This window comes from Amblyraja radiata, chromosome 13, assembly GCF_010909765.2.
Source record: "Amblyraja radiata isolate CabotCenter1 chromosome 13, sAmbRad1.1.pri, whole genome shotgun sequence".
NCBI lineage: Eukaryota > Metazoa > Chordata > Chondrichthyes > Rajiformes > Rajidae > Amblyraja > Amblyraja radiata.
Genome location: NC_045968.1, coordinates 58861734 through 58885901, shown reverse-complemented (window position 1 = coordinate 58885901; position 24168 = coordinate 58861734). Strand labels below are relative to the sequence as shown.

Genomic DNA, 24168 nt, shown 5'->3' with positions numbered 1-24168 from the left:
TCAAAGTTGCCCTTGCCCCAATTCAGAACTTTAACTTGTGGCCCTGTGCTGCCTTTGTCCACAAATATCTTATAGCTAATAGAACAGCGGTCACGCTTGCTCACGGACATTCAGATCCAATTTCCTAGGAGTAGATCAAACTTTCTTTCTCCTTCTACATATTGCCTGAGAAAACTTTCCTGAACACATTTGACAAATTCCATCCCATCTAAGCACTAGGGCTGTTCCAGTCTATAATGATGAAGTTAAAATACCCTACAATGACATCCCTATTAGAATGTAGCTGCCTGCAATCTCGTGGCATATTTGTTCTTCTAATTCCCATTGACTATTTGGGGACCTGTAGTACATCCCCGTCAAGGTGATCATCCCCTTTTTATTTCTCATCTGCACCCATGCAGCCTCATTGAACCATCAGTAACATCATCTCAGATTACAGCCGCAACATTCCCCTCACTCAATAAAGTAACATCCCCGGTTGCTCAACACTTTAACTCCCCCTCCCATTCCCACACTGACCTTTCTGTCCTGGGCCTCCTCCATTGTCAGTGAGGCCCAGCGCAAATTGGAGGAACGGCACCTCATATTTCGTTTGGACAGCTTACCCCAGCGGTATAAACATTGACTTCTCTAACTTCAAGTAACCCTCCATCTCCTCCCCCTTCCCAGTTCTCCGGCCAGTCTTACTGTCTCCGACTACATTTTATCTCTGTTTGCTTTGTTGTTACCTTCTCCAACTAACAATCACCTATTCTACATGTTCCTTGATCTCCACTCCCTTTGCCCTGTTTTCACACCTTACACTTCCTTATCTCTGTACCACCCACTCCCCTGACCAGTCTGAAGAAGTATCTTGACCTGAAATGTCACCCATCCCTTCTCTCCAAAGATGCTGCCTGTCCCGCTGAGTTATGCCTATCTATCCTCGATTTAAACTGCAGTTCCTTCCTACACAAAGTAGCACCCCCTCCTCTTTTACTCCGATCTCTATCTCTCCTACAGTATCTGTGCCCTGGAACATTAAGCTGCCAGTGCTGTCCCTCTCTTAACCAGGTTTCTGTAATGACTACAACTTCCCATGTCGCACGTACCTATCCACACCCTGAGTTCATCGATCTTACCCGTCAGGCCCCTCGAATGAAAATCAATGCAATTCAATCCAACAGTCCTTCCTCACTCCCTACCATGCTCCAGCCTATTCTGTCCACTGAACTTTCTTTCATCATTATCGACACTGACATCCAGCCTCTCACCTGTGTCAGTCCTGCATTGGACCCCGCCCATGCTGCCTCCCCTCACTAATTTTGTTTAAAACCACCCGTGTAACACTAGCTAACTTGCCTGCCAGGATATTGGTTCCTGTCCAGTTCAGGTACAACCCATCCCTCTTGTATCTCTGCTCAGAAGAGATCCCACGGGTCTAAAAATCAGAATTGCTTCCCCCTCCACCAAGTCCACAGCCACACATTCATCTATACCATCATCCTGTCTCTTCCCTCACTACATGTGTAAAAGCATATGCCAAATCTTCTCACCAGCGTAGAATGTAAATACACTGATTGATTTGTTGATCATCGCATCAGTGTGAAACAGACCAGGTTTGGTGACATGGACTTGAAGGATATGGTCGTGGTCAACTTCTCGCTTCCGTTGGTCAACAAGCAACTCTTTCATCTAGCTGACGCTACGTGCTAGGTTGTTGTCCTGACACAAGGTTCTTAATCTCGTTCCTGTACTCTCGCCTCTTGTTGATCAAAGGCAAACCTGGGTTTGACTATGTGTTTAGTTTATTGTCACGTGTACCAAGGCACAGTGAAAAACTTTTGTTGCGTGCTAACCAGTCAGCAGAAAGGCAATACATGATTACAATCGAGCATTTACAGTGTACAGATACATGATAAAGGGAATAATGTGAATGATGTTTCGGGTAAGATAAAGCCAGTAAAGTCCAATCAAAATAGTCCAAGGGTCTCCAATGAGGTAGATGGTAGTTCAGGTCTCCTCTCTGGTTGTGGTAGGATGATTCAGTTGCCTGATAACAGCTGGTAAGAAACTGCCCCTGAATCTTGAGGTGTGTGTTTTCACATTTCTATAATATTTGCCTGATGGGAGAGGAGAGAAGAGGGAGTGGCCAGAGTGCGACTCGTTCTTGATTATGCTGCTGGCCTTGACAAGGCAGCGTGAGGTATAAATGGAGTCAATGGAAGGGAGGTTGGTTTGTGCGATGGTCTGGGCTGCGTCTACAATTCTCTGCAATTTCTTGCGGTCTTGGATGGAGCTGTTCCCAAACCATGCTGTGATGCATCCTAATAAAATGCTTTCTATGGTGAATCTGTAGAAGTTGGTGAGAGTTATAGGGGACATGACAAACTTCCTAAGCCTTCTAAGGAAGTAGAGGAGTTGGTGTGCTTTCTTGGTCATTGCTTCAATATGGGTGGTCCAGGAGAAGTTGTTGGTGATATTGACTTAGGAATTTGAAGTTTTCAGCCATCTCTACTTTAGCACCATCAATGCAAACTAGGGTATGTGTACCGCTTCACTTCCTGAAGTCCATCACTATCTCCTTTGTCTTGCTGACATTGAGAGAAAGGTTGTTGTTTCCACACCAGGACGCGAGGTTCTCAATCTCCTTCCTGTACTCCGTCTCATCATAATTTGATATCCGGCCCACAATCTGTGAATCTGTAAATGGAATTAGATTTGTACTTGTCTGCACAGTGGTGGGTGTACAAGGAGTAAAGAAGGGGGCTGAGAACACATCCTTGTGGAGCACCAGTGTTGAGGATTATAGTAGATGATGATTTGTCCCCTATCCTCACTGATTGGGGTCTGTTGGTCAGGAAGACGAGGATCCAGTTGCAGAGATGAGTGCTGACACCAAGTCCTGTGCATTTGGTGATGAGCTTGGAGGGTATAATAGTGTTAAAGGCAGAGCTGTGGTCTATGAATAGGAGTCTGACATACAGTAGGTGTCTCTCTTATCCTGGTGTCCCAGGGATGAGTGTAGGGCGATGGCGATGGCATCGTCCATGGACCTGTTGTGGTGGTAGACGAACTGCAGTGGGTCAAGGCCGCTGGGTAAACTGGATTTAATGCGTTCCATAATTAGCCTCTCAAAACATTTCATGATGGTGGATGCCAAGGCCATTGGACGGTAGTCGTTTTAGGCATGAGGTCTTGCATTTCTTCGGCAATAGGACGATGGTTGTCTTCCTGAAGAAGTTGGGTACCTCAGAACGGAGTAGGGAGAGATTAAAGATATTGTGAACACTCCCGCTAGCTGGTCCGCGCAGCTACTAAGGACATGGCCAAGAACACCGTCTGGGCCAGTTGCTTTCTGTGGGTTCACCCTCAGGAAGGCCGATCTAACCTCTGCAACAGTGACCTAAAGATTGAGTTGGCGTAGTGCTAGGCCGTTTGGTCATGAATGTACAGGGAGTAGAACACAGAGCCCTGAGGAACACCAGTGTTGAGGATCACAGTGGAGGAAATGTTATGACCATTTAGACCAACTGAGGTCTTCTTATTCAAATATCCATAAACCAATTACAGATGGAACCCCCAAGAACAGCTCACAGAAGTTTAGGGATGCGCTTATTGAGTATTATAGTGTTGGAAGCTGAGCTGTGGTCAATGAACAGCATCAACACCCAGGTATTATTGTCAAAGTCATACAAGGAATGGTGTCATCTATTGACCCATCTTTCCTGTACATAAATTGCAGGGGTCCCTTTGAATAAAACCATGTCTCAATGTGTCATCATTTAAAAATACTCTGCCTTCTTGTTTGAAGCAGCAAAGTGGATGGCCTCACATTGAGATTTCTGCAGATCGGTAATTGCAATCCCCAATGTGATTTATCCACTACAGATAGCCATAATAATTTTAGTTCTCATGGTTCCAAACTCTGGCGTTCTCACCTTACACTGGTTTTCAGATAGTCTAGGAATGTAGAACTCAGGACAAGTAACCCCTGGCCTCATACATTTCTGTGGTTCAGTTTTATTTATTAAGGCCTCTGTTAAACAATATGTCATCAATACATGAGGCATTAAATAATGTGCTTGATAACATTATATTTAATGATATGTTTGATTTTGATGTTGAAAAATAAGATGACTAGATTTAATGTCCTCAATGAAGCAGTGTGGGTTTCAGTCCTTTGTGGTTCTATTTGTCATTTCATGGATATGCGTCAGTATTCCAGGAAATATGACAATCCAGAGAATAACACATAGTAGCTATACTGTTTGGCCCCGATTAACAGGTCAATCACTTTTTTTTAATGTAAGATTTAGTTAATGGTCATTCATTTATACAGGATGCAACAAAACCTTATAAAGGCAGATTGTCAATTAATATTTTTCATTAATTAAACACTTGTTCATTAAATATGCCCTCTGATGATTGTGTTTTCTTTTCCCCTACAAAAATGAATGAGCCAAAGATGAAACAAAAACCTGGTTTCCAGAAGTCATTGGAAAACATTTCTCAAAAGATTCTTAGCTCGTAAAACTTGTTAATATCCCAATCAAAATCAATTTAGTATCATAGCTAAGTACACAGGCACTAAAGATTGGGTTTAATGTTATTGCATCCAATCCTTCAGGCGTTGCTTTCCATCCAAGAATGAGCTCCATTCCAGTAAGTAAGTAAGTAAGTTTATTCAGGCCCGTACGAAGCTTTCCAAAAAGGGGGGTGGCATGACTGGATTACAAAAATTTTAATGTGAAATAATGTGCGCAATGCGCACATCACGGGCGCGAAGGGTGAAGTCACTCGATGCCAGGGTACAGGGCTTGCTTAAGGGCCCAGGAAGCTCTGTGGTTTTAGATGCTCTCTGATGCATTCTGAGCCTTATTTTGGAGCATTTTTGCACCAAATTTATGACCAATTTTTCAGAAATTAACAGGAATCTGAGAGGTACCTTTTTCACACAAAGGGTGCTGGGTATATGGAACGAGCTACCAGAGGAGGTAGTTAAGGCTGGGACTATATAACCATATAACCATATAACAATTACAGCACGGAAACATGCCATCTCGGCCCTTCTAGTCCGTGCTGAACACTTATTCTCCCCTAGTCCCATCTACATAACCCTCAATTCCTTTCCCGTCCATATAACTATCCAATTTATTTTTAGATGATAAAATCGAACCTGCTTCCACCACCTCCACTGGAAGCTCATTCCACACAGCTACCACTCTCTGAGTAAAGAAGTTCCCCCTCATGCTACCCCTAAACTTCTGTCCCTTAATTCTCAAGTCATGTCCTCTTGTTTGAATCTTCCCTACTCTCAGTGGGAAAAGCTTATCCACATCAACTCTGTCTATCCCTCTCATCATTTTAAAGACCTCTATCAAGTCCCCCCTTAACCATCTGCGCTCCAAAGAATAAAGACCTAACTTGTTCAACCTTTCTCTGTAACTTAGTTGCTGAAACCCAGGCAACATTCTAGTAAATCTCCTCTGTACTCTCTCTATTTTGTTGACATCCTTCCTATAATTAGGCAAACAAAATTGTACAACATACTCCAGAATTGGCCTCACCAATGCCTTGTACAATTTTAACATTACATCCCAACTTCTATAATCAATGCTCTGATTTATAAAGGCCAGCACACCAAAAGCTTTCTTTACCACCCTGTCTACATGAGATTCCACCTTCAGGGAACTGTGCACAGTTATTCCTAGATCCCTCTGTTCAACTGCATTCCTCAATTCACTACCATTTACCATGTACGTCCTATTTTGATTTGTTCTGCCAAGATGTAGCACCTCATACTTATCAGCATTAAACTCCATCTGCTATCTTTCAGCCCACTCTTCCAAATGGCCTAAATCTCTCTGTAGACTTTGAAAATCTACTTCATTATCCACAACACCACCTATCTTAGTATCATCTGCATACTTACTAATCCAATTTACCACACCATCATCCAGATCATTGATGTACATGACAAACAACAGTGGACCCAACACAGATCCCTGTGGCACCCCACTAGTCACTGGCCTCCAACCTGACAAACAGCCATCCACCATTACTCTCTGGCATCTCCCATTCAGCCACTGTTGAATCCATCTTGCTGCTCCACCATTAATACCCAACAATTGAACCTTCTTAACCAACATTCCATGAGGAACCTTGTCAAAGGCCTTACTGAAGTCCATATATACAACATCCACTGCTTTACCCTCATCAATTTCCCGAGTAACCTCTTCAAAAAATTCAAGAAGATTAGTCAAACATGACCTTCCAGGCACAAATCCATGTTGACTGTTCCTAATCAGACCCTGTTTATCCAGATGCTTATATATATTATCTCTAAGTATCCTTTACATTTATTTGCCCGCCACTGACGTCAAACTAACAGGTCTATAATTGCTAGGTTTACTCTTAGAACCCTTTTTAAACAATAGAACAACATGCGCAGTATATCAAACAATGGAACAACATCCGGCACTATTCCCGTTTCTAATGACATTTGAAATATTTCTGTCATAGCCCCTGCTATTTCTACACTAACTTCCCTCAATGTCCTAGGGAATATCCTGTCCGGACCCGGAGACCTATCCACTTTTATATTTTTCAAAAGTGTCAGTACTTCCTCTTCTTTGAATCTCATAGTTTCCATAGCTACTCTACTTGTTTCCCTACCTCACATAATTCAATATCCTTCTCCTTGGTGAATACCGAAGAAAAGAAATTGTTCAATATCTCCCCCATCTCTTTTGGCTCTGCAGATAACTGTCCACTCTGACTCTCTAATGAACCAATTTTATCCCTCGTTATCCTTTTGCTATTAATATAGCTGTAGAAACCCTTTGGATTTACTTTCACCTTACTTGCCAAAGCAAACTCATATCTTCTTTTAGGTTTTCTAATTTCTTTCTTAAGATTCTTTTTACATTCTTTATACTCCTCAAGCACCTCATTTACTCCATGCTGCCTATAATTATTGTAGATCTCTCTCTTTTTCCGAACCAAGTGTCCAATTTGCCTTGACAACCATGGCTCTTTCCAATTTTTACTATTTCCTTTCACCCGAACAGGGACACAAAGATTCTGTACTCTTAAAATTTCCCCTTTAAATGTCCTCCATTTCTCTTCCACATCTTTCCCATAAAACAAACTGTCCCAATTCACTCCTTTTAAATCCTTTCGCATCTCCTCAAAGTTAGCCTTTCTCCAATCAAAAATCTCAACCCTAGGTCCAGTTCTGACCCTCTCCATAATTATATTGAAACTAATGGTATTGTGATCACTGGACCCGAACTGTTCCCAACACATACCTCTGCCACCTGACCTGTCTCATTTCCTCACAGGAGGTCCAACAGGTACCTCTATGTATTGCTATGTACCTCTAGTAGATACCTCTATGTATTGCTGCAAATAACTATCCTGCGCACAATTTACAAACTCCAAACCATCCAGCCCATTTACAGAATGTGTTTCCCAGTCTATGTGTGGAAAATTGAAATCTCCCACAATCACTACCTTGTGCTTACTACTAATATCTGCTATCTCCTTACATATTTGCTCTTCCAATTCTCGCTCCCCATTTGGCGGTCTATAATACACCCCTATAAGTGTTGCTACCCCTTTCCCATTTCTCAGTTCCACCCAAATAGCCTCCCTAGACGAGCCCTCTAATCTATCCTGCCAAAGCACTGCTGTAATATCTTCCCTGACAAGCAATGCAACACCTCCACCTCTTGCCCCTCCAATTCTATCACACCTGAAGCAACGAAATCCTGGAATATTTAGTTTCCAATCACAGCTCTCCTGCAACCATGTTTCACTGATCGCCACAACATCATACTTCCAGGTGTCAATCCAGGCTCTAAGCTCATCCACCTTTCGTAATGTTTACGAGACATTTGGACACGTACATGGATAGGACAGATTTAGATGGATATGGGCCAAACGAGTGTGAGTGGGACTAGTTTAGATGGGACATGTTGGTCGGTGTGGGCAAGTTGGGCTGAAGGGCCTGTTTCCACACTGCCTCATTCTATGACTAAAAAGTTAAGAAGAAAAGTAGATAAGTAGAACAGATTTGAAAGAGGAGAGAAATGTAAAGGCAGAGAGAGGTTTATGGGTGGAAAGGAACATAGGAAAGGAGGGTGGAGAGTGGGCTTGGGCAGATGGGTGAAGGGAAAATAGACACAAAGTGCTGGAGTAACTCAGCGGGTCAGGCAGCATCTGCGGAGAATATGAATAGGCTACTTTTCACAGAGTGCTGGAGTAACTCAGCGGGTCAGGCAGCATCTGTGGAGAACATGGATAGGTGACGTTTCACAGAGTGCTGGAGTAACTCAGCGGGTCAGGCAGCATCTCTGGAGAACATGGATAGGTGACGTTTCACAGAGTGCTGGAGTAACTCAGCGGGTCAGGCAGCATCTCTGGAGAACATGGATAGGTGACGTTTCACAGAGTGCTGGAGTAACTCAGCGGGTCAGGCAGCATCTCTGGAAAACATGGATAGGTGACATGTGAATCTGTGGATAGGTGACAGGTGAATCTGTGGAATTCTCTGCCACAGAAGGTAGTTGAGGCCAGTCATTGGCTATATTTAAGAGGGAATTAGATGTGGCCCTTGTGGCTAAAGGGATCAGGGGGTATGGAGAGAAGGCAGGTACAGGATACTGAGTTGGATGATCAGCCATGATCATATCGAATGGCGGTGCAGGCTCGAAGGGCCGAATGGCCTACTCCTGCACCTATTTTCTATGTTTCTATGTCACCAAGTGCTGGAGTAACTCAGTGAGTCAGGCAGCATCTCTGGAGAAGAGGTATAGATTATATTTCGGGTCAAGACCGTTCTTCAGTAATATTCATGATGTGACATGCATAGACATTCCTGAATGTTACCCAAACCATCGTGAGCTACTTTGTTACGGTGCTTGCCCTCTCCTATAACATCTCTGCTGCCTTGGGTGATGCAAGGCAGGACACAAGCTTTGGGGCAAGGTGTGAAGCTGTTGCCGTCTGTCCCAGCCTGGTAAAAACCTGGATGGAGTGGATGTGGAAAGGATGTTTCCTCTAGTGGGAGAGTCCAGGACCAGTGGCCACAGCCTCGGAATTAAAAGACATTCTTTTAGGAAGGAGATGAGCAGGAATTTCTTAAGTCAGAGGGTGGTGAACTGTGGAATTCATTGCCACAGACAGCTGTGGAGGTCAAATCAATGGACATTTTTCAGGAGGAGATTGATAGATTCTTGATTGATACGGGTGTCAGAGGTAATGGGGAGAAGGCAGGAGAATGGGTTTGAGAGGGAAAGATAGAGTCATAGAGTGATACAGTGTGGAAACAGACCCTTCGGCCCAGCATGTCCCATCTGCACTAGTCCCACGTGCCCACGTTTGATCCATATCCCTCCGAACCTGTCCTATCCATGTACCTGTCTAACTGTTTCTTAAATGTTGCGATAATCCCTGCCTCAACTATCTCCTCTGGCAGCTTGTTCCATACACCTACCACCCTTTGTGTGAAAAACATACCCCTCAGATTCCTATTAAATCTTTTGCCCTTCGCCTTAAACTTATGTCCTCTGCACCTCGATTCACCTACTCTGGGCAAAAGACTCAAGCATATCTTTTCAAATCATGATTTTATACACCTTTATTAGATCATCCCTCATCCTCCTGTGCTCCATGAAATAGAGTCCCAGCCTACTCAACCTCTCCCTATAGCTCTGGCCCTCTAGTCCTGGCAACATCCTCGTAAATCTTCACTGTACCCTTTCCAGTTTGATGACATCTTTCCTATAACATGGTGCCCAGAACTGAACACAATACTATGAATGCGGCTTTACCAACTTCCTATGCAACTGCAACATGACCTCCCAACTTCTATACTCAGCCTGACCCGCTGAGTTACTCCAGCACTCTGTGAAATGTCACAGAACAGGGCAAGATTAGCAAGTTTGCTGATGATACAGAAGTGAGTGGTTTTGCATATAGTGAAGATGGTTGTGAAAGATTGCAGCAGGATCTGGATCAATTAGCCAGGTGGGCAGAGGAATGGTTGATGGTTGCATGGTTCCTTGAAGGTCATGTCGCAGGTATATCAGGTGGTCAAAGAGTATTTTGGCACTTTGGCCTTCATCAGTATTGAGTATAGAAGTTGGGAGGTCATGTTGCAGCTGTATAAGACGTTGGTGAGACCGCATTTAGAATATTGTGTTCAGTTCTGGGCACCATGTTACAGGAAAGATGTCAAACTGAAAAGAGTACAGAAATCCCCATCCTGGATCAGTCCAATCAGGGTTGTGTCGACCGCAAACTTGGGAAGCTTGACAGAGGTGTCTGTGGAGGTGCAGTCATTGGTGTGGCGAGAGTAGAGGAGAGGGTAGAGTACGCATCTTGCGGTGCTCCTATGCTAAGCGTTTGCGGGTCCGAGATATGCTTTCCTGTCTCACATGCTGCTTCCTGTCTGTCAGAAAGCGGTGATCCACTGACAGAGAGGTTCAGGCGCAGTCAACTCAGAAAATTATTAGCGTAGTAGCTCTGGCACAATGGTGTTGAATGCAGAGCTAAAATCAACAAACAAAATCCTCGCATAGGTCCCCTGGTGGTCTAGGTGCTGGAGGATGAAGTGCAGGCCCAGATTGACTGCGTCATCCACAGATCTATTGACCCAATATGCAAAATGCAGAGGGTCCAGCAGAGGGATTGTGATATTTTTCAGCTTGGCCAGCACAAGCCTTTCAACGGTCTCCATGACTACAGAGATCAGTGCGACAAGCCCGTAGTCATTAAGACCAGTAATCCTTACCTTTTTGGGTACAGGGGCAATAGTGGAGACTTTGAAGCAGGGACAGTACATCTTTGCAGCGACTGGTAAAACATGAGTAATTGGGTGTGAAGTGTTGGTTGGGGTGGGAAAGGGTCCACTCTTTTCATATTGGACTCTTGCCTTAAGTAGGTGTGAAGTAGTGAAAGGGAAGGAGAGGGTCCATTCTTTGCAGACTGGGGTCTGGCTGTGTTTGTTGGGGAGGGGGTACCAGGGTTACGTTTCTGATTTTCAAACCTGCAGTAAAACTCATTCAGGTTGTTCGTCAGCTGAGTGATTGTCCAAAGAGCGGGGGGGCTTTCCTCTTATAGCTGGTGATCTCTTGCATGCCCTTCTAAACTGAAGAAGAGTCACTAGCTCCTCAACTTCTCATAGTACCTTTCCTTGGCAGCTCTGATTCCTCTTCTCAGCTCTTTATCGATTAGGCTATCTTTTAACTCTTTAACGATTAGGCTATCGGCTTGACGCATATTTGCCCCCCCCCCCCATCTCGAAATGGAAATGTTACATCTGTATATATTGATCCCATAAAAATGTATATTTATGTCACAAACTATGGAATTCATATTTTTCAGTGTTGTTATCAAGGAAAAGAAAGCAGTTCCAATTGTTTGATATTATTTGATATTGTTTAAAATTATTCATATGGAGGAGAAAATATCATAGCTCTAAAACCTACCTTAATTTAGCAATCTCACTAAAGATAATCCCCCTTGCCATCTTCCCTCCCCATCTCTCTCTCTCCCCTCCCTTCCCCTCTCTCTCTCCCCCTCCCACATCCCCCTCTCTTTCTGGTGGGGGGGGGAGGCGAAGGTGAAGGTGGCGCGGGCCCAGCAGGGGTCCAGCAGGCGGGGGGCGATGTAGGTGGCGTGTGCCCAGCGGGGGTGGCGTGGGCCAGCGGGGGTTCAGCAGGGGTGGCGTGGGGGGAAGATGGCTTGGGGGAAGCTAGGGGAGCGGCATCTGGTGTTAGGGCTACTGCCGCTGGGTTCAGATTCAGCCACTCCTGCCCGGCGACGGGAGAACGGTCGTTCGTGAGGCTCCGACGCCACAGATGGAGACACTGGACCGGGCGGGCAGACACCGCACCCCGCACCCCCCCCCCCCCCCCCCCGGGCCCGGAGAAATGGGCACCCCCTTATCCCGTGGGCCAGATTAGACCCACTGATGGGTAGTTTGAACTGAGGATAAAAAACAGACTCCCCCTCCTGCAACGCAATATTCCACTACTTACCTGGAGTAGACGACACGAGGTATCGAGCTCAATGTGTGGAGTGCAAATGGCAGTCTGATCCCGCCCGGGCCCACTGCGCAGGCACGGATGGTCGCATTATTTTCTCCCAAATCATCCAGCGAACCAGAATTTCGGGCGCTTTTCCGACAAAGTGGAAACACTGATTTCTTTTCTGATTTTTTTTTTTTTTTTTTCCCTCGGGATTTTTTTCTTACTCTGGGGGGGGAAAAAGGAGGGTGCAGTCGCACCCAACGCACCCCCCTTCGGACGGCCATGTTATTGGCCATATATTCACATACAAGGAATTTGCCATGGTGCTCCGCCCACAAGTTACAACATGACATACAGTGACAGTTACGAATGACTCAGAAAACATTAAACATTAATAACAATAAGACAGTAATGATAAAACACCATTGATCAAGCATGTGAACCAACAAAATACCAGATCAAAGGGAGCCTACAGATTTTTGGCTGTTGAGTAGAGCAACTACTCGTGGATAAAAACTGTTATTAGAAGCAGAATCACTGCGACTTAACTCAAAAGCCAGCTGTTATCTAATTCTTCCAGTCTCTGATGATTTTCTGTGCTTACCATTGTTCTAAATTCAGGCCAAGGCAATACATGTCATCAGGATGTCCTGCTTTGGAGAATACTTCTATGTCCTTCATTCCTGTTCCTCCCAAAATCAACTGATGAAGCAGATGTTGTTGGAAGATTAGGATCCAGTGACATTTTATCCCCAGTGTAGACAAAGGGTTATTTTACCAGTTATGGTGACCACAATTAGGAATCTGTCAATGATCAGCAAGCAAACTTCTCATCTAACACTGTTCTGCAATGATAGACACAGAATACTGGAATAACTCGGTAACAGGCAGCATCTCTGGATTGAAGGAATGGGTGATGTTTCAGTCTGAAGCAGGATCTCAACCTGAAATGTCACCCATTCCTCCTCTCCAGAGATGCTGCCTGTCCCGCTGAGTTACTCCAGTATTTTGTGTCTATCTTCGGTATAAACCAGCACCTGCAATTCCTTCCTACAATGTTCTGCAATGTATGGCTCTGGGACTGTTTAAATGTTGTTTGTGGCCATATCAGGATAATTCAACAAAGTGAAGATCTGGAGCTAAATATATACTCAGACAAATGTAATCCTCATGTTTCATTCTCATTTAAACAGAGGTCATGACACAGAGATAAACATTGCAAGACTGATTACATTTTCTTAGAAGGTTTGGCACATTTATTGCTTTCCATAATCAAATGCTATATTTGTAGATATTTATCCCACATCACAGCTCACTCCATGAGAAAGCATGTCTCACATGCTAAAGTAATCAAATCTGTTATCTTTGTGCAACTTTACAGAAAGTTAATAAATATGCGGACATTTTTCATACTCTAGCAGTGCATACATTTAAAAAAAAATCAATAATTCCAATGAAAGTGGTTTGTAACAATTTGCTATTTTGTTCAGTATCACACAATTTACATTCCATTATTCTCATTACAAAATCTGCAAATAATGTTTGTTCATTCAAGTGATGTGTAACATCTTTCTTTTATTGCAAATGCTCATAATTTAAGGTTTCAGGTGTTATTTTAAAGCAATGGTTCTTGCTTTTCTCAGGATAAACTGAAATTGGCAGTTAAAGAAGGCAATACGTTAATAGTGTGTATTAAGGAGCCACTTACTAAAAATCCTACCTATACGCTGAATTCCGATGAACTGGAAAATATGGCTACTGTTGAAAGGTCAGTGGGAGTCTTCACATCAGACTTTTTTTTCTTTACAACATAATTTCATAACTAAAACATGAATGGTGCCACCACTGACACTGAGCCAATCTGTGTTTAAGAATACAAAATATTTTACAAATCCAATTAAATAATCAGGATGCCTCTAATAATTCCATACCAGAAATAACTTTTTTTTTTTAAAGATAGACAAATGTCAACATTGAAGACTTCATCTTATGAATTTGTGCATTGTCTGTTCATTATTTCACTGACTAATTGAGAACTTTCATATTTGATTTGATTTGATTTGTTTATTTGTTCCGAACAAGTAAAGACATAAATAGGAATAAATAACAACAACAAAATCGAAATAGTTAAACAATTGGACATTCCAGGCAATATTTGCAAAGCAATGAAAAGCATAAAGCAAAATTTAAACACTTTTTCTTTACAAGCTCGAAAAGGAGTGAGAAGAAGAATAACTTATTAATCTCACCCCTTCTCCCTAAATCCTTCTTCCATATTTAATAATTAATTAATTAATCATAATAATACCCCAGACAATTTTTAGAGATGCATACAGACATATATATACATACAACTGATATACACATACAAGTAATATGTATGAAGTAACCAAAAAACATAAATAAATAATAAATAAAATAATAAATAAACATTAACCCCTGTTTGTCAACCATCCCCTTCATCCCTGTACCTTGTGAAAAAAAGTGTTTTGTATGTCATTTTGAACTGGTTCATGTTTGGACATTGCTTTAACTCCACATTCAAACTGTTCCACAATCCTACTCCACAGACCGAAATACAAAAAGTATTTCTGGTCGTGCGGACTCTTTGTACCTTAAAATTAAATATTCTTCTTAAATTATAACCCCCCACTCGCTCATTGAATAATTTTTGTATATTTCCAGGTAAGTTTTTATTTTTGGCCCTAAACATTATCTGTGCTGTTTTAAATGCAACCAAATCTTCTAATTTTAATAATTTTGACTGTAAGAATAGAATAGTTTCTTTATTGTCATTGTAACATGAACCATGTACAACGAAGATGTAAAGAATAATGGATTAGTGTGACCCAGATACCTGACATTGTGAATAATACGTATTGCTCTATTTTGCAGAATAGTTAATGAATGTAGCGAACTTTTATAGTTATTGCCCCAGACCTCTGCACAGTAATTTAAATAGGGTAAGATTAGTGAACAGTAGAGAATGCGGAGTGATTTGTGATCCAGAACCTGCTTAACTTTGTGTAATACAGAAATGCTTTTTGACAGTTTGGATTGTACATGTTTAATGTGTGATTTCCAGCTGATTCTATCATCCATTATAACCCCAAGAAATTTATTTTCATGAACTCGTTCAATTTCAACCCCATTTATCTTTATATTTGCTTGTGTATTTGTTCTGCAATTACCAAATAACATTATTTTGGTTTTGCTCAAGTTTAATTATATTTTGTTCCTGTCAAACCATGTTTTCAGTTTGCCCATTTCTTTTGTTATTTTGTCCTGTAGTTGTTTTAAATTCTCCCCAGAACAAAAAATATTCGTGTCGTCTGCAAACAAGACCACCTCAAGGCATTGGACACATTACAAATGTCGTTTATATACATGATGAATAGTTTTGGACCCAACACTGAAATATAATGATTGATCGTATCAAATGCTTTCTTTATATCAATAAATATCCCAGCTGCATATGGTTTATTGTCAATAGCGTTTGTGATATCTTCAATTGATTCTATTATTGCAAGTGATGTTGATCTGTTTGATCTGAATCCATATCAATTCCAAGCTGAGAAATGACAAATTATGCAATTCGACTCCTGCCACTACTGTTTTAGCCAAATCTGAAATTGAACAATGTCCAAAACTATGTTAATATTAACTTTATTTGACAGTTCTATAAATTGACAGTTAATAACAAAGTTGTATTGAGTTCAGTTCAATGAATCACCATCAGAAATTGAAAGCTATATTTTATATTGAATCATGGTAATATATAAGAACTTTGTTCCACTATATCATGGGAAGAACAAGACAAAAAGCCAAAGATTTTTTATTTTTTCATACCTATTACTATGTGACTGCTAGTGATGTGGACATAACTTGCATTTGATTTAATAGATATGAATCATTTGTATGGTAGACAAATGTAATCATGGTACTTTACAAAATGCATGGTTGGAAAAAAAAAATTCAAATCAATTTGCAAATGTGGAGTTTTGCTAATTGTGTCTTAAAGATTACTCAGTGCAGCATGGTGAAAACTGAGAGGAGAGGCCTTACGAAATCCCAGGTCTAGGAAAGGAAAATAATGTACAAAAGAAACGATAATGGAATCTCAATAATAGAGAGATTCAATGCAGGGGGTATTGACAGCATGAAAATTAAATGATGCTGTCTGCATGCCTCTCATTGAGAATATTAAGCAGGTCAGATTTTCTCGACACCACACAGGCTCAGCAGAACATACTCCATTCTTTTAAATGAAAATATCTTTCTCTCCTCATTTAAAAACATTAACTATTGGTGGAATTTGGTTTAGTTGGCACAATTTTATTTTAAAAATCAATTCACAACTGGTAATTAATATTAGCCAGGAAGTCGAGACGGAATGTTCATGATATGTGATGCTATATTGGTGTGGTAATGGGCATCTCAAACAATATAAGGATCAAAGCCAAAAATGATCCTGCTCTTTATCAAACAGGTGTTCATGCGTGCTTTCCAGCAGATCATGGGCTGTGAGTACCTGCAAATATTTTGATGAATTTCCACCCCACCACAACCCAACCTCAGCACTCATGTGCTTGGATCAATTAAACTATGCTTTCACACTTTATGCCCCTGTACCACTTAGGAAACCTGAACGGAAACCTCTGGAGACTTTGCGCCCCACCCAAGGTTTCCGTGCGGTTCCCGGAGGTTTTTATCAGTCTCCCTACCTGCTTCCACTACCTGCTACCTCCGGGAACCGCACGAAAACCTTGGGTGGGGCGCAAAGTCTCCAGAGGTTTCCGTTCAGGTTTCCTAAGTGGGACAGGGGCATTACCCTTCCATAGTTCTAGACTCCCTCTCCCCTGACCCTGTCTGATGAAGGGTCTCGACTTGAAATGTCACCCATTCCTTCTCTCCAGAGATGCTGCCTGTCCCGCTGAGTTACTCCAGCATTTTGTGTGTCTTTCTTCGGTGTAAACCAGCATCTGCAGTTCCTTAAAACCCAGGGCAGCTTGGCTGGATGACAGAAATATGGTGTTTTTGCTACCATTTACTTACATTTTTTAATTTTTTTTAAACCAGCTGTATTGATATTCATTATTTTATATTGGAAACTTCATTTTAACCTATAGTTTGAAAGTATGTAATAATTCACTGTATATTTTATCTTCAGTACCTCTTGCTGTTCAAGTTGTAATGTTTTTGTAATGCAAAATTCTGTGTGATAGGTTACTCATACAGCTGGATGAAACTGAAAATGCCTTTGACCAGTTTTGGTCCAAACACCATCTCAAACTTGAACAATGCCTACAGCTTCGGGATTTTGAACAAGACTTCCGTGAGGTGCCTTTCAGCATGCAAATTTATTATTTTGTGCTTCATGCCGATTTCAAATATCAAATGAGTCCCATTATGTCAGGCAGCATGGTGGCGTAGTGGTAGAGCTACTACCTCACAGTGCCCACCTGGGTCCGACCCCAACCACGGGTGCTGTCTGTACGGAGTTTGTACCTTCTCCCCGTGACCTGCATGGGTCATCTGCAGAAGGAACTGCAGATGCTGAAATGATCTTGGGAGAAGGCAGGAATGGGGTACTGATTGTGGATGATCAGCCATGATCACAGTGAATGACGGTGCTGGCTCGAAGGGCCGAATGGCCTACTCCTGCACCTATTGTCTCTGAGATCTTTGGTTTCCTCCCACACTCCAAACACATACAGGTTTGTAGGTTCATTGGATTGGTATAAGTGTAAAGTTGTCTCTAGTGCGAGTAGGCCAGTGTTAATGTGCAGGATCAGTGGTCAGTGAGGACTGGGTGGGCCGAAGGGCCTGTTTCTGCACTGCATCTCTAAACTAAACCAAATCTCAAGTGAAGTGGCAGGAATGAACCACTTATAAGTCATAAGGTTGTCACTTTCAGTCCTTATGATCCGGGTCTTGAGGTGTAGACTGGCAGGCCAACCCACCATGGAAGGTACTGCTGGTATCCAACCAACAGTTGGATGAGAAATTAAATGAAAGTAATTTCTACTTTCTCATGTGGTCATCAAATATATCATCGTTTTTTTTAAGAAAGGTTAATGGTTCTTTCTTGAATCCAATACTTATCCCTCAAGTAACATTTAAATGTTAACCAAATACCAGATTTCAAAGTAGGTGATGAATATGTCTTCCCTTACTATCAAAACATCCTGGTCAAAGTTGACGATACTCAAGGGGAAGAGTCTCAAATGGCTGCGGTATTGTGTGTGGCTCAAAGGAAGATGGTTGAAATGGTTAAAGGCCACTCCCCTGCATTCTAGGAAATCCCTTGGCCCAGAATGCTGCACCACTATTGAACTTCCCTTTAACACAAGGTGAATGTTTGCTGATGATTTCAGTGTTCGATTGCACTTGCAACTCACTAGTAATGAAGCCAAACATTACCAACATGCATCAAAGCATCGACTCAGAATTGACACGTAAATACTTCATACGTGAAAGGAGCAGAATTAGGCCATTTGGCCCATCTACACCATTCAATCATGGCTGATCTCTCTCTCCCCCTCCTAACCCCATTCTCCTCCTTTCTCCCCATAACCCTTGACACCCATACTAATCAAGAATCTATCTATCTCTGCCTTAAAAATATCCACTGACGGCCTCCACAGCCTTCTGTGGCAATGAATTCCACCCTCAGACTAAAGAATTTCCTCTTCATCTCCTTCCTAAAAAAACGTCCTTTAATTCTGTGGCTATGACCTCTAGACTCTCCCAATAGTGGAAACATCCTCTCCACATCCACTTTATCCAAGCCTTTCTCTATTCGGTAAGCTTCAACGAGGTTTCCCATCAACCTTCCAAAACTCCAGCGAGTACAGGCCCTGTGCCGTCAAACACTCATCATATGTTAGCCCACTCATTCCTGGGATCATTCTCGTAAACCTCCTCTCCAAAGCCAGCACATCCTTCCTCAGATATGGGGCCCAAAATTGCTCACAATACGCTAAATGCGGCCTGACCTCCTACTGCCTCCAGGCAAGAAAGGATCTAACCATCTCCATTTGATGTTCAGTGGCATCACCACCTGCTCCTTCGTCAACGGCCTGGGGTTACGATTGATCAGAAACATAGATTGATTAGCCACATAAGTACGAGGCTTCAATAGTTAGTTAGAGGCTACGAATCCTGTGGCAAGTTTCTCGCTGACTCCAAAATATTTTCTATGATGAACTCGAGTGAAAGTATCGAAGCTAAAGCACAAGTTGAAAATTTAATAATCTTTTTATAAAGGCTATTATTTTTCAGGTCAATAATGAACTACATTCCATCTGCGAATGTGCGATGAAACCCCTAGACCAGTACAATTGCTGTTAAGTTCAAACTTATTATCCTACATATTATTTACGTTTAGCCGTACACATTATGATTTTTTTTGTTCACAATTTCCTGTAAAAATTAAATGTCAATAACAGACGACATTCAATTGTTAAACCTGACAGAACAGTTCATTGTAAGCTATCACATTTCAGTAAGCGCTTCCAGGACAACAAATAGGCTCTGTAGGATAAAACAAGGAAGCAATGTTGCTTAGGCAGCTAAGCAGAGTGCAAATAAAACACGAATCAACAAGCATCAGATTGCAAAGACCTTAGGCAGTAATTAGAATTTTACCGAGCAAAGAGAATAGATATCACAACACCAATATTTCCTTTGATAAGGATATTTAATTGGCTGGATCAAAACTAATTACTTGCATGTTGACTCAGCAATTAATAGCCAATAGCAATTAATAGCCAATGCATATAGCCCCTTCCTCTATATTGAAGTTTTTGTCAAAACCAACCAAAGTGCTATAATGCTGCACCATGATTCCTGGCTTTCACACTCAATGCCCCAACCAATGAAGGCAATGCCTTCTTCACCACTCTATCTACTTGTGTTGCCATTTTCTGGGAGTTTTGAACTTGGACCTCAGTCAGTTTCATTATTTCAAAAACAAAGGTGTTTTTCAGTGGCCAGGCTAACAATCAGTCCAGAATTAGCAGCACCCAAATATTTATCACATGCTAGTGTTTTTGTTATTTCCATAAGTTCTGGAAATCCCAAATATAAATGCACAATTCTTGACAGGAATGGGCTGCTTGTTCAGATAACAATTTTCCCTGGAGATGTTATTAGACATATTGTGTTGAGTATCAATGGAGTATTAGAAAAACAGATTTATTAAAAATAAATAAATGTTGTATTTTTATTACAACACATTGGAAAATCCATACTTGGGTAAAATGCTGAGCTTTCATAATGCAACCTTTTCTCCTGCCCATTTCTATCTTTGCAACCAGTTGTATTGGCACGTCATAGTATTAGTATTAAAATGAGATTCAATCTTACCTAATCATATAATATTGTTGAAATACTAAACATATTTTGTCCAACTCAAAGGTTGGAGATCTCAACTCATGGCCACTGAAAAATCAAATATGATTTTGAAATATTCTGACAAAATTGCAGCAAAGGGTAGGAATTTGGATAAAGGTTTTGTCTGCTTGCAGGTGAAGATCATTCTGGATTGTCTGATGGAAACACAGGCTTCGTTCACTGACATTGGAGACAGTGCACCATGTGTGGAACACCTCCTAAAGGAACTTAAACTCCAAGAAGAGAAAGCACAGGTAAACAATATTAATACAACCTTCAAAGTTTACACATGAGGTTCCCCATATTTACTCCGATGAAATGTTCTAATCCCATAGCAAATCGCAACAACATTTTATTTTACACTGCAGAATAGGCATTGCGTCACTAATTAACCATTCACATGTCCATCCTTCCAAGGTTGAAATGTACTTATTTCATATTCCAATTATTTCCTCAGTTAGTAGTCTAGAATCCCACATATAAACAACACCAGCATAATAATTCTAGAAATCCTTCATTTTAATGGTGAAATTAGTATCATAAAACATGAAGCGTACAAGCAACAGATTTTAATTTCTAACACATGGCTTTTAAAAAAAAACTGCATATCAGTTGAAACAATTTAAGTCTGCATTCAAGGGCCGAATGGCCTCCTCCTGCACCTATTGTCGATTGTCTATCTTGCATCTTGTGACTGTTACTTTATATTGTTTCACATCTTTGCAGGAATCCTTAGGAAAGGCACAATCTTTAGCTCTACTTGGGGACCAGCTTATCCAAAGCAACCACTATGCCATCGATTCCATCCGACCAAAGTGCAATGAACTCAGGCGAATATGTGATGATTTTATCAATGAAAAGAAGAAAAAGAATGACGTGCTTGGAAGATCACTTGAAGTCCACAGGCAACTGGATAGCGTAATTTACTGGTTCTAATCTTCAACAATTAAACAGATGACTGTTTAGTGATATTCCTTTGTTAATAATTTAATTTTCTTTTCTTTCAAGGCCAAGGAGTGGTGCGAAGTGGGGATCTATCTCCTGGCATCTCAGGCAGTGGATAAATGCCAGTCTCAGGAAGGAGCAGAAGCTGCTCTCCAAGATATCGAGGGCTTTCTCGAAACTGCCGCACACCACAAGCTTACCAACGCTGAGGAGTTGCATAAACAATTTGAACTGTTCCTTACCTCAGAGATTAGGGTAAACTCAAATCACTTGAGTTCAACAATGCAAAATACGATATATCATTTTCTCCAGTCATCTATTAATGATAACAAACTATTTTGTCCAAAAAGGGAATATTCCCTTCTAAGCATTACTGTAAATTAATCTGGGGTAAAGCTACCTTAGTTTTGAATGCATAATGTTTAACAGAGTACAAATCAATAGGATATTTTGTGCATTTGATTATAAACTTTATGCTACTTAATTTCTTTCATAGACTGTTCTCATAAGTACTCATGGATAGTTGAACAGTGGCAAACCGCTGTACAAAATGAAACATCACTTCCTTGCATTCACAATCTGATTTTTAAATCATAAATAAACACGATCACACTGGCTTTTTTTATACATGTATACAAGCTTTTAGTGTACGGGCATTTGGGGAAAAAAAATCCTTAGCTCCACCATAACTCCTAGTCACTGTTTAGGAAAACATTCCGAGGTAGATTTGCTGCCTTCCAGAACCAGAGACCGGGGTTCGATCCTGACTACCGGTGCTATCTGTATGGACTTTGTACGTTCTCCCCGTGATCGTGTGGGTTTTCTCTGGTTGCCCCGGTTTCCTCCCACACTCCAAAGACGTACAGGCAGGCAAAAGTGCTGGAGAAACTCAGCGGGTGCAGCAGCATCTATGGAGCGAAGGAAATAGGCAACGTTGCCTATTTCCTTCGCTCCATAAATGCTGTTGCACCCACTGAGTTTCTCCAGCACTTTTGTCTACCTTCGATTTTCCAGCATCTGCAGTTCCTTCTTAAACCCAAAGATATACAGGTTTGGAGGTTAACTGGCTTCGATAAAAATTGAAATTGTCCCTTGTGTGTAGGATAGTGCTAGTGTATGGGGATTGCTGTTCGGCACAGACTGGGTGGGTCGAAGGGCCTGTTTCCATGCTGTATCTCAAAACTAAAACTGAATATCAGATACATGCAGCTCGTCGAAACAGTGAACCCCACCCACTGTGATTTTGTCTTTAGGAGCCTGTGCAAATTTCTGTACTCATTTTAACAACATAACTGACTGACTGAAGAAATTTCCAATGTTAAATTAATCTATGAATGAATGAATATGCAGTGAAATTGCAAGTCGACAATATAATAATAATAATAATAATAATAAATTTTATTTAATGGGCGCCATCTCAAGGACACCTTACATAGTAATCGGAATAACATATAATCGGAATATAACAAGTAATAAAGACATCACAGAGACACAAATTAAAAACAGAATTCAATCCAAAAACAGAAAATCAAAAACACAGTGTGAAGAGAGAGCAGCGTGAACAATATGAAAACAGAGTAAGAAATAAGCCAGTACTGCCTCTGGTAGATGTGTGTTGAGCAAGTGTAACCACATTTATGCAGCTCAGGGTTGAATTTTGCACCAATATTAATATCAAGAATAGAAAAACTGCTGTGATAGTGGAAATTGTTAATGATCCACAATTTTGGACAAACATGGAAACTAACAACTTGAATTTATACTGGTACAAATATCCCATAGTGATTACAGAGTTATAGATATTACGGGTAGAGAAGAAAGGAGCCCAGTTAAACTTGGTAGAGCCCAACCAGATGTTGTTAAGCTTATGAATGACACAGGAAGCCATTCAGCCCATTGAGTTCACGAGTGCTAACCAGGGCAGTAATTCTACTAAATAGACCAGTACCACATCGGAACTGGCCTTTGGCCCATGACGTAATTGTCAAACGATGCCAACTGAAGATAATCCCTTCTGCCACCATGTGATCCATTACCTGCATCTACCTTATACTTAAGTCTCTTATACACCAGTAGCTTCCAGCACATCCCAGGGACCCACCATTCTCTGTGTAAAAAGACATGCCCCATATATTACCTTTAAACTTTCCCCATCTTATTTTAAAGCTATGCCCTCTAGTTTTTGTTATTTCCACCCTAGGGGAAAAAAGGTTCTGATTGTCTACCATATCTGCACTTCTCAATTTTTACAACTTCTATTTCATCCCATCAGCTTCCCAATGCTCCAGAGAAAACAATCCCAGTTTGCCCAACCTCCAAGAAGGTTCTCTATTTGCCTATACCCCTGCTATTTATTCTTTCTCACACGCACCCATTTATTTATTCCCTTTTGACATTTTTTGACTATTAATCTAGACAAGGGTCAATTTACATTAAATGTTGACTTTACCCCAAGTGAATCCCCTCCGTGACCTGCATGGGTTTAATCTGGGAGCTCTGGTTTCCTCCCACACTCCAAAGATGTACAGGTTTGTAGGCCAATTGGCTTGGTAAAACTAAGTTGTCCCTAGTGCATGTAGGATGGTGTTAATGTGCAGGGATTGCTTGTCGGTGTGGACTCGGTAGGCCGAAGGGCCTGTTTCCACGCTGTATCTCTAAAACTAAAACTAAATAATTAACATGTGTGTTGATGTGTTTACTGGGGATGAAGATGTGAAAGACAAAGGAAAATAACCAATGGGGCTGTGGCAAGGAGGAGTGGTAACCATCAGGCATAGTTGGAACTGTGTTATAGCAAGAGGTTATA

The 24168-nt window shown here is 41.4% G+C and overlaps 1 protein-coding gene across 3 annotated transcripts in view; it reads left to right on the top strand.

Annotated features, from left to right (window-relative positions):
* The window catches only part of mcf2l2 (MCF.2 cell line derived transforming sequence-like 2), a 367682-nt gene that overhangs the window by 159890 nt on the left and 183624 nt on the right, over positions 1-24168 (top strand). For all 3 annotated transcript variants that reach the window (XM_033032171.1, XM_033032172.1, XM_033032170.1), the window contains exons 8-12: positions 13664-13788; positions 17246-17360; positions 20552-20671; positions 21144-21335; positions 21426-21617. In XM_033032171.1, the coding sequence (XP_032888062.1) occupies positions 13664-13788; positions 17246-17360; positions 20552-20671; positions 21144-21335; positions 21426-21617 (744 nt within the window). The remainder of the gene's footprint in view (positions 1-13663; positions 13789-17245; positions 17361-20551; positions 20672-21143; positions 21336-21425; positions 21618-24168) is intronic.